This window comes from Lagenorhynchus albirostris, chromosome 9, assembly GCF_949774975.1.
Source record: "Lagenorhynchus albirostris chromosome 9, mLagAlb1.1, whole genome shotgun sequence".
Taxonomy (NCBI): domain Eukaryota; kingdom Metazoa; phylum Chordata; class Mammalia; order Artiodactyla; family Delphinidae; genus Lagenorhynchus; species Lagenorhynchus albirostris.
This window is the reverse complement of record NC_083103.1, coordinates 53390567-53402717: the sequence shown is the minus strand read 5'-3', so window position 1 is coordinate 53402717 and position 12151 is coordinate 53390567. Positions and strand designations below refer to the sequence as shown.

The window sequence follows — 12151 nt, the reverse complement described above, 5'->3', positions numbered from 1 at the left end:
AGTTCTAAACTTATCGTCTCACTGGCAGCCATCAAGCAGCGCCTTGGGCGTACATTCTCCCCTGACCATAATTCAGCACCAGCATCAGCTGTGCATGCGCTTGTCAACTGGAATCTTGGACCACTTTGTAGTTAGTAGTAAAAGAAAGAAAAAAATGCTATGTTTAAGTGGCATGCTGGTGGCTTTTAACCAAAATATTCAAGAGTACAACCTCTGAGCTGAAATTCTGCTTTTCAAAATTGTGTTGCTTGGCAGTTACAACGAGGTTACTGATCCAAGGATGAGAAAAAGGAGACTTCTTTTGGAAAGGACTAGCATAAAGCGCTGAGAACTGTGCCCCAGGTAACTGCGTTCATGTGGAAAAGGGATAGTTTCAGGATTAATCAGGTAGATGCTTTGATATTAGATAAGAATTCTGTAATGTGAAAGAAAAAAAATCACTTCATTAAAGGAATTTTAATCACATTGTCTTTTCTTTGAAAAGCAAAACAAAACAAGCTGTCACATAACTTTGAAGTTTTTACCATAAGGAGGAATTCAGTGACTGCACTGACCCTCACAGCCAGTTTGAAATCCTCGACACCAAAAGAACATACGGTCCACGAGGGACCAATCTGTGAATGGTAACAATCACACAGAAACTGGAAGTGTTTTCTTTTACAAAAGATGTAAGAGGCTCCCTTAGGAGCGTGAGTTTTTTTACCCTTTGCCCTAAGGAGCACGGGCTTGGGAGCTAACTCCTCAGTTCATGGCTGCTCTCAGAAATTCTGAGGTTTCTTCTGAGGCTAAAAGTGTTTGTTCCAGCTTTGTTTAGATTTGTAACCTCCAGCCTGGCTTCCACAGCGGTCTTTACTTGGATCGTAATGTAGCATGCATTTTGTGGTACTCTGCATCTGTCTCAGTAGCCTACTTTTCATTACAGCACCATAAAGTGGTACCTACTACTCATTCAGTGTTAATGTGCTTGGTACAGTGGCTCAGAGGGGCACTACATAATGTGTGAGTTTGGGGCTTAATAGGTTACTACGTCAGTGCCAGGAGACCTAGACTCCAGTCTTATTGCCATAGGCTCATAGGTCAATCATGCTTGGAAAGTCATTTATTAATTTTCTTTTTTAAATTATTTTATTTTTGGCTGAGCTGGGTCTTCATTGTTGCATGTGGGCTTTCTCTAGTTGTGGCGAGCGGGGGCTACTCTTCATTGCGGTGCTTGGGCTTCTCACTGCAGTGGCTTCTCTTGTTGCGGAGCACGGGCTCTAGACATGCGGGCTTCAGTAGTTGTGGCACGCGGGCTAAGTAGTTGTGGCTTGTGGGCTCTAGAGTGCAGGCTCAGGAGTTGTGGTGCATGGGCTTAGTTGCTCCGCGGCATGTGGGATCTTCCCGGACCAGGGCTCAAACCCGTGTCCCCTGCATTGGCAGGCGGATTCTTAACCACTGCACCACCAGGGAAGTCCCTGGAAAGTCATTTAATTTATCTGAACCTCAGAAATGAGAGTTGCTGGAAATGACGGTGTTTTAGGAGGGAAAGGACAGTCAGGTTGCAGTGAGGAAGCATTTTGGGTAAATTGTCTCAAGAGATCACAGAAGAAAGGGAAAGGGATCTGATCTCTAAAGTTGCAGTAATTTGTTGTGATCTTGTTTCTCACTTAAAATATTAACTTTTTTTTTCCTAATTTTGTATTTTCAGTTTTGTATTGTTTTCTTGAAAGGGTTCCCAAATTGCATAAGCTCTAAGTACCACAAAACCCAGATTCTCTCTGTTCCTAAAATGAATGTGCACTCTAGCTAAGTGGTCTGTTCTTTGCCAGTAAACCTACTGTGCCTTTTCTAAAACTGTTCCCTCTATATGAAGGGATGGATGGTGGTGGGAGAGAAGCAAGAGGGAGAGCAGATTCTAGACAGAAGGACAGTGAGTGTGACGAGTCAGGAAAGAGCTTTTTCATGCTAAGAGGAGGTCAGTATAGGACTATACATGAGAGGAGGGGGAGGGGCAGGTAGTCGGGAGACCACAGAAAAGGGCTTGGATTTTACTCTAGCTGCTGAAGCTAGGGAGTGATTAAGATATAGCTAAAATTTTAAAAAGTCACTCTGGCTGCTGCGGAGAATGAACAGAGGTGGGACAAGAGTGAAATTAGGGAGACAAACTGGACTGGTGCAGTGTCTGGGTAAGAGCAGGTGGTGACTTGGACTGGGATGGTGGCAGCAGAGATAGTTGGAAGTACACTTGGTGGGTAGAGATGACATGGTTTGCTGATGAACTAGACTGGCTCAGGGAGGAGTGAAGAAAAGAAGGAGATCAAGGATGTTTCTCTGGTTTGAGCAACTGGGTAGACAGGGTGTCATTTGCTGAGCTGAAGAAGCCTGGTGAAGGACAGTTTTAGATGTTGAGGCTGAGGTGCCTGTGATACTCCAAGGGGAGGTGTCAAGCAGGTCTCTGACTACAGAGTTTGCAGGAGAGGTTTACACTGAAAACATAACTTGGAGGGTCATAGCATATAGACGTTTTTCAAAATGGGGGCAGTGGATGAGCTCACATGAGAAGAAAGAGAGAGAAAAGGAGAATACTATGGAGATCTCCATATCTAGTGATCAAGAAAAGGAGGACCAACAGGAAAAACAGGCAGAAAAAGTGCAGCTGAAAGGAGGGAAACCAGGGGAGGGTAGTATTGTGGAAGCCAAGAAAGAATGTTTCAAGAAGGCAGGAATGGCCAGCAAGGCCAAATGACACTAAATACAGACTAGTAGGATAAGGATGGAAAAGTGGCCACTGGGTTTGGCAACATAGCGTTCTAGACACCTACCTAGATAAGAGGAATTTCAGTATACTGATAGAACCGAAATCAGGCTGGAGTATGTTAAGGAGGAACTGGAAAAACGGAACATAAATAGACTCATAATCATCATAAAAATTAAGTCAGTAGCTAAAAATCTATACTTTCCCTCTCAACAAATGAAAAACACTAGGTTTTTCAGACCTTCAAGATATAGATAATTCCTATCTTACATAAACTGTTCCAGAGAACAGAAAAGAATAATAGAAAAGAAGGGAAAGCGCCTCAATTTACTTTATGAGGCTGTTACAACCTTGTTACCAAAATCAGACAAAGATTATTATATGAGAAAGAAAAATTATAGGCTAGCCTCATCTCATTTACAGAGGCAGATATCCTAAAAATATTAGCAAATCATGGAATCTAATTTAAAAAATAATAGACTCAAAAACCAACTAATGGTTACCAAAGAAGAAACATGGTGGGGGAGAGATAAATTAGGAGGTTGGGATTAACAAACACACACTACTATATATAAAATAGATAACCAACAAGGACCTACTGTATAGCACAGGGAACTCTATTCAGTATTCTGTAATAACCTATATGGGAAAAGAATCTGAAAAAGAATGAATATATGTATATGTATAACTGAATCACTATGCTGTACTCCTGAAACTAACACAGCATTGTAAATCAACTATACGCCAATAAAATTTAAAAAAAAGAGATACGATCTATACAGCTATACCTGTATCTATAATGGAATACTACACAGCCATAAAAAGAATGAGATAATGCCATTTGCAGCAACATGGATGGAACTAGAGATTATCATACTAAGTGAAGTAAGAAAGAGAAAGACAAATACCATATGACATCACTTATATGTAGAATCTGACATATGACACAAATGAACTTATCTATGAAACACAGACTCACAGACATAGAGAACAAACTTGTGGTTGCCAAGGGGGATGGGGGTAAGGGAGGGATGGATTGGGAGTTTGGGATTAGCAGATGCAAACTACTATATATAGAATGGATAAGCAACAATGTCCTACTGTATAGCACAGGGAACTATATTCAACATCCTGTGTGATAAACCATAATGGAAAAGAATATGAAAAATGATGTATATGTATAACTGAATCACTTTGCTGTAAAGCAGAAACTAACACATTATAAATCAGCTATACTTCAATAAAATAAGCTTTAAAAAAATAAAAAAGTAAATCAGCAAATCGAATCCAACAATATACAAAAAATAATTCATCACAACCAAGCAGATTATAGCCCAGGAGGCAAAGATAATTTAACATCAGAAAATGTATTACTAGTTATTAACACAGGAAAGAAGAATATAGTGTTATCTCAATAAACATAATAAGCATTTTATAAAATCCAAAATATACACATTTATGATTTTAAAAAAAGCAACTCTTAGTGAACTGGGAATAGAAAGAAACTTCCTTTTGCTAATAAATAATATCTATCCAAACTTGCAATAAATATAATACTTAATGGTGAAAAGAAGTATTCTCTTTAAAGTCAGGAATAAGACAAGGATATCCACTATTGCTGCTCCTCTTCCATAATAAAACAAAGGACAAGAAAAAGTAATAAAAGTTGTAAAAATAGGAAGAAACAACACCATCATTCACTAAAAAAATATGATCGTACCCACAGAAAAATCTGAGAGAATCTAAGATAAACCATTGTAATTAATGTTAGCAAGGCTGCTGGATACATTCTCAAAATACAAAAATCAGTAGTAGTCCTGTATACTAGCCACAAAAAAGTTGGATGATGTAATAAAAAAATTTATAACAGCAACCAAAATGGTAAGCTACCTAGGACTAAGTATCTAATAAAAGATGTGTAAGATCTTTATGAAGAAAATTTTAAAACTTCACTGAGGTATGTTTAAAAAACAGACAAAGCATATAAAGAGATACCATGTTCACAGTTAGAAAAGACTCAATATCATACAGCTGTCAAATCACTCAGATACAGTTCATAAGTCCAGAAAAGCCAAAAGAGTTCTGAAGAAGGATCGTAAGTAGGAGCCTCACCCGACCAGATATCAAGAAAGTTGGGGAAATCTTCCTTTTCCCTTGCTATGAAGGAACATGATTTAAAGAGTAACGCTCCTGGCCTCTCTCCATCCTCCCACTCGCTCTTAGAGGAGGAGGGCCTTTTCTAATCAGTGAATTTAGAGGGAAAAATAAAACCTGCGTATTCTTGGCTTAGCCCCATCTGGGTTCTTGGAGGAGTCACCTGACAACCCTCTATAGTATAGTTAAGGGCCTGCCTCTGCGGGGAAAGCCTGAGGTTCTCCAGTTCACATCGTGATTGCAAAAGTAAGTTTAATTTTGAGTGATGTCTTTGCAAGCCTTTTTATTATAGATCTAAAGCCACTTGGAAAATTCAGCTTTATCAGTAATAAAACTGACATTTTGATTCCTATTAGTCTGTCTCTTGTATCTCCTCTCTCAAGTGGTTCCAAATGTCAGAGGGAAGAGAGATGCTCAAACCTCAATAAGACTTATAGAAATTACACCTTATATTAATTAAAAATGTGGTACTAGCCTATAGATAGACAATAAAACGATGAAGCAGAATAGGGAGCCTGGAAACAGATCTGTGTGTAAATGAACTTGATGCATGAAAGAGATCGGCATTATCAACAGTGGACAAAAGATAGAGTCTTCAATAAATGACGCTGGGACAATCTGCTGTCTGTACTGAACAAGATTCATTTTAGTTGATTAATCAGGTGGTGCTGTGAGTTGCCTCTTTTTTTGATCATTTTAAGTTATTTACCATTTGTGTTATAAAACCTTTCATGAATTATATACCTTGTTTCCAACTAGATGACAAATCCCTTGAAGGTAGGGCTTGAGCCTTATACCTCTTGTTACCTCCAGAGTACCTATCACGGAACTTTACACTGACAATGTTAAATACATGCCTGCTAGCTCACTTTTTAAATTATTATCATTACTATTATTGTTTTACATTAAAACTCAGTTCCTAGACCTCATTCCTCAGGGCATACAGGTCCATATCAACATGAATTTTTTATAATTATTTTGATATTCTGAGTAGAATTTTTTAAACAATTGTGTATTTGCTTAACAGAAGTCCTATCTAAAGTCAGACATCCAGAATTTGCATTTTGAAGATCATGAGACAGAAACAGAAAACGTCAAAGGTAAATCATAGATGCCACTTTCTTGTTCTCCTCAAGGCCTATCTTGATGACACAGAAGAAACTGAAACTATGCTTGTACTTTCCTCCCCACAAATTACTTCTCCACCTACCATCTTACTTCATCCTCACCACAAACCAGTGAGATGAGCAGAGCAGGGATTACAGATGAGGAAATACGTTTCAGAGAGGCAGGAGTTTAAATCCACACAGCAAATCAGAAAATTGAAATGGCAAGGTTACATGGATAACTTATTTATTTGAGGTTTTTAAAATAGGGTGTTACACTGTGATAAAGGTTGAACAATTTGGCTTGAATAAAGGAATCTCAAAATTTAAAAAACAAAAATTCACATAGGAAATCAAAAAAGATCTGGCATCAGAAGCCAGTGCTCTTTAGAAGAAACCGTGCTGTTGTTCCCAGCTGTCTAACTAAAGGCCTGATATGAATTCATGTGATTTTGTAAGTCATTGCCCATCATCCAAGGATTCGAATTACTAAATGACTTGAGCCAACAGCTTTCCATTTATTTAAGTCGAATGAATCATCTAATGTTTTCTTTGCATCACTTTCCCTCTCCCCTTGTCTTTGGAAGAGGGTCATGTCCATCCTGACAAAGCACTTTTAGGCAGCAGCTTGCCCTCATGGCACAACAGGCACTGACATCACATGTGAGAAACGTTCCAGCATGTGTGTGTCTCTTGGTCTCAGACTAGGTCCTGACAGCCTGACCTATTCCTTGTGTGCTTTCTTCCCTTCACTCTCACAACCACTGATCCTGATGCTTATTCTGTCCTTCGCTTGTTCTTTGGAAAAGTCCTGGGGGCTCCATGTCCCCCTTTTACGAATCACATGGTTATCCTCTAGTCTCTGCTTCAGCCAAGCTCTCAAGGATTCCTTGTCCCGCCAACCTTCCCATGTCCAAACAGCACCTCTTTGAACTCACCCCCCCTTCGTGGGTGCTTCGCCCTCTTAGCCAGACTGGAGCTTAGACCTACACAAGTATGATGGCTGCCTTTCCTTTTCTTCAGATATCTTATTACAGAAGAAAACCCAGAAGGAAGCTGTGGAGCGATGTGGAAGTCAGGCACGTTTCTCAGGATTATTATCCACATTGCAGTTTCTGGGTATGAGAGAGAAAGGTACTCACCACCTGACCATTAGTCCATGCTCCATGAAGTTTTTCAGGTTAGGGAGGGTTTGCCTCAAGTCTGGAGTCCCTAGTCCATGTTGATATCTTAGCTGCAAAGGTGGAAAAACAGAATTAAAAGAAATTTTGGCAGATACTAGGCAATGCTTCCCAAACATGATTCACTAAACAAGTCCCTCTCCCCCCGCCCCCATTTTAAATGCTGAAACAAGTCCCTCTCCCCCCGCCCCCATTTTAAATGCGGAAATGTGAGTGTATGATCCCAACATCATCAACCTCACTTTTTGGATGGTGTTTAAAGGTAGCCTCCTCATTTCCTGCTCCCTTGCCCTCTAACGTTGGAGAAGACTAAGAACCACCAACTGTGGAATCAGGATTATTTCCAAGACCCCCGTAGAGTTTGCTAACATCAACTCCAGGGACATATACCATAAAACCAGTATTTCATTTTAGGGACACACTCTGAGCACATTCAGCCCTTTTTACACGGACCCTTTTCCCTTTGTAGAATCAAGAACAAGGGTCATGCTGTATCCATCTCTGATCCCCAAGTGTCTGACACAGTGCTAGCGCTCAGTCAATGCTTATTAAACAAACAGCAAGTCACTTTTGACAGAGGCTGTGCTTTATGTTATTTCTCTTGTGCCTCTAACTTTCCTCTTTCTCTAGGACCAGAGTAGAGAGCTATAGAGCTAGTATGAGGAAACTATGGCCTGTGGGCAAGATCTGCTCTTAGCTTTACTTATTTCTGCTAGAGGCTGATTTTCTAAAATTATGTGTCCTTCTATGTGCCTTGGGTAACCTACTAAATGGTTTTAATCTGTCTGTTCCCGTCTTCTCTCATTTTGTCTCTGAAGACCGTTTGCTTCCTTCACTAAACATAATAGAGACCCGAGGTAAGGATATGTGCATATTCATACACACGCTCACACACACAGCATCAAATACACAGTAAGTATACAACACAGCCCTGCAGAAATGTATTTTTCAAATGACATGATATATATGAGGAAAGGACTCTGTAAACTGCATACTGATGTACAGATATGAAGGGTCATCTGTATTGAAGTTTTACTTTTCTAGCACCTAATTTAAAAGTGGCTAAGTTAAACTTTTAAATATTTTCCTCTTTTAAAAAAATTAAACCACTATCAACAGAAAAAGTAAGTTTTCTTTTGTTTGTATCTAGTACTCTATTGACTTTTCACTTAAGTGTGAGTGACATTTAACAGAGAAAAAGTTCACTCTCACTACACTGAACTTTAAAAAGAAACCCCCAAACCTAATCAGGTCTCTTGAATGGTCTGAATACACACATAAAATAAGGAGGCAGAAACATAGAATGTTAAAGCTAAAAGGTATCTTGAATATTATTTAAGCTAATCGTTTTCTTGTGCAGATGGGAAAACTGAAGCCAAGGGAAAGAGTAAGGAAATTCTCCAAAGCCACGTTTCAATGGCAAAGACATTATTAGTCAGAGTCTCCTTTTCACAACCATGCCACTTACACCAGCTACCCGAAAGTCTAAGAGGAAAATTGGTTGAAAAAAACCAAAAAAACAAAATCTTGAGAAGACAAAGGGAAAACATTCTTTTCCTTTTCCAAAGCTAGCTTGGTGACCTAAATCACCTCCTGAGATTTGCTGACCTTGAATTATGAGATCTCCTCCATATTAAATGACATCATTTCTTATATTAATATAAAAGCATTTTTTCCACACATTGATAAAATGGCTGACATCCCAATATGACATTCCTGAATTCATTGTTTCAATAAAAAAGTGAAATTGTTTACACATTGCATGAAAATTTCACCTGTGATTCATACTGAAAAATATTAAATATCAAAAAAAATAAAATGACCCCATACTAAAATAACACTAAGCTATGTGTCCCTGAGCCAGTACGTGGTCAATTGCCTGCCCCAGGCTCCACAATGGAAGGTGGGTGTTGAATTCTTTTCAGAGACCACAGTGAAAATTTCTCTCCAAGTCTGATTTCAACTAAAAAAGGAAACTGTGGGAATTTCAAGCCTCCACCCAAGTCTTAACTCTTCATTTGTTGTATAGCATTATTATCTTTATCATAGACTCTTGGGATATCTAGCTTAAAGAGATCATGGAGATTATCTTTTCCAACCTCCATCCTTTCATAAATGAAGAAACTAAGACTCAGTAAGACAAGTGTCCTGCCCAAGGTCTCAAAGCTGATAAGGGCCAAAGCCAAGGCTAGAACCTCTCAATAACAAGTCTGAATTCTTTCTATCATGTAGCCCTCTTAACTTTCAACATACAGAACTAAAATAGAAATTCATACATAATAAGAATATATTAAAATTTTAAAATAAAGTACACGTACTGTTTTAAGTCTAACCTACTGGAAAGGCTTACAATGAAAAAGCATCAGTTCTTTGCTCTTCAGTAGCGACCACTTGTTCTTTACCGTCATATTTCTAAATAATACACTTATATTGATATTTCTTACTCTTTCCCCCTCGTTTAGACATCATCTACTATGTTCGTGCTATGTAAAATGAGAACTTAGCTCTTTTCTTAGCACATTTTATCTCCTTATCCCCATACATTACCTACTGACTTCTTATTAACTATGAGGATTTAACTCTCCACTCTCCCAAATATACTTCTCATCCTCTCAAGCTATTCAATTATTTTTGAATATAACATTTTTTGTTAAATCAATATTTAGTGTTTACCTTATACCTACAATAATACTGTTCACTGCTAAGCCATATAGTGTACTATTCCTTTTTTGACCTTTTGTTTGTTTTTCCTGAAGTGATAATTACTATTTTCCCCACTTGTTGAGTACCTACCTTGTGGATAGTACTACTTGTTGAGTATCCACGTACCTATCACTAGATTTTCCCCCAATTAGGACAAAACCTTAAATCCTTCCCAATCTGATTAAAGACACCATATAATCTATCAAGCCCATTTCCCCGCTTGGAGATTGTTTCCTGAAGCACCCTTCTCGCTGCTCTAATCTGAACAGGCTGCTCTCTAGGCTGGTTCCATTGTTACCTTCCTAGAACTTTCTTTCACCATAATCCTGGAAATTCTGTTTACAGTCATCCCCCTGTATCCCCAGGGGATCAGCTCCAGGAGCCCCTGCAGACACCAAACTCTGTGGATGTTTAAGTCCCTCATATAAAATGGTGTTGAATGTACAATGAACATAGTCAACCCTCCACATCCAGGGTTTTGCATCAGTGGATGCAGAGGGCCAGCAGTACTTCTGTGCTGAGGCTCTTGTTTCCTAGATCTCATCACTTCTTTCTTGATTTACTGCCTCATTTTGGTGGAGCATATTCTATAACAGCTTTCTGGGAAAGGGCCACATGAGAGGTATCTTTTTTAACACCTTGAATATTTAAAAATACCTTTATTCCATTCTCACACTTGAATGATAGTTTCCTTGCATATAAAATTCAAGACTGAAATGATTTTTCCTTTGGAATTTCTGAAGTATTGTTTCACTGTCATTTAACTTTGCATATAGCAACTGAGAAACCAGATAACATTCTGATTCCTGATCCTTTGTGTGTGAGCTGATTCCTGTCTCTGGAAGCTTTTAGGATTTTATTCTTTAACCTCAGTATTCAGAAATTTCACAGTGATAAGCTTTTGTTTGAGTCTTTTTTTCTTCACTGTTTTGATCTCACTTCAGTGAGTCCTTTGTTCTTGTTTTATTTCCTTCCAGTTTTATTGAGATATAACTGACATACGGCTCTGTATAAGTTAAAGGTGTACTGCATAATGATTTGACTTACATACATCATGAAATGATTACCACAATAAGTTTAGAGAACATCCATCATGTCATATAGACACAAAATTAAAGAAAAAAAATATTTTTCCTTGTGATGGGGACTCTTAAAATTTACTCTCTTAACTTTCATATATAACACACAACAGTGTTAATTATATTAATCATGGTATATATAACATCCCTAGTGCTTACTTATCTTATAACTGGAAGTTTGTACCTTTTGACTACCTTCACCCAATTCCCACCCTCCCATCTCACCCCTACCTCTAGTAACCAGAAATCTGATCTCTCTATGAGTTTGTTTTTGAAGTATAACTGACCTACAACACTATGTTAGTTCCTGGTGCAAAACACAGTGATTCGATTATTTCTATACATTACAAAGTGATCACCACAATGTCTAGTTACCATCTGTCACCATACAAAGATATTATACTATCACTAACTATATTCCCCACACTGTACATGTCATCCTTGTGGCTCATCTGTTTTGCAACTGAAAGTTTGTTTCTCTTAATTACCCTCACCTATTTCACTCCTTCCCCCACATACTGGCCTTCCTCTGGCAACCACCTGTTTGTTCTTTGTAACTCTGACTCTATTTCTGTTTTGTTATGTTTGTTCATTTGTTTTTTTTTTAGATTCCACATATAAGTGAAATCATATAGTATTTGTCTTTCGCTGTCTGACTTATTTCACTTAGCATAATACCCTCTAGGTCTATCCATGTTATTGCAAATGGCAAGATTTTGTTCTCTTTTATGGCTGAGTAATATTCCAATGTATGTGTGTGTGCACGTGCACGCGCGTGTATACCCCACATCGTCTTTATCCATTCATCTATTGATGGGCACTTAGGTTGCTTCCATATCTTGGCTATTGTGAATAATGCAGCAATGAACATAGGGGTGCATACATCTTTTCAAATTAGTGTTTTTGTTTTCTTTGGAAAAATACCAGACTTGGAATTGCTGGATTGTGTGGTAGTTCTATTTTTCATTTTTTTGAAGAGCCTCCAATACTGTTTTCCATAGTGGTTGTGCCAACAGTGCACAAGGGTTCCCTTTCTCCACATCCTTGTCAACACTTGTTATTTCTTGTCTTTTTAATAATAGCCATTCTGACAGGTGTGAGATGATATCTCATTGTGGTTTGGATTTGCATTTCCCTGGTGGTTAGTGATGTTGAGCATCTTTTCATGTGTCTATGGGCCATCTCTGTGTCTTC

The 12151-nt window shown here is 38.4% G+C and overlaps 1 protein-coding gene across 1 annotated transcript in view; it reads right to left on the bottom strand.

Annotated features, from left to right (window-relative positions):
* The window catches only part of UVRAG (UV radiation resistance associated), a 366512-nt gene that overhangs the window by 18520 nt on the left and 335841 nt on the right, over positions 1-12151 (bottom strand). Inside the window, 1 exon segment of the mRNA XM_060160058.1 lies at positions 7137-7228. Coding sequence (XP_060016041.1) covers positions 7137-7228 — 92 coding nt within the window.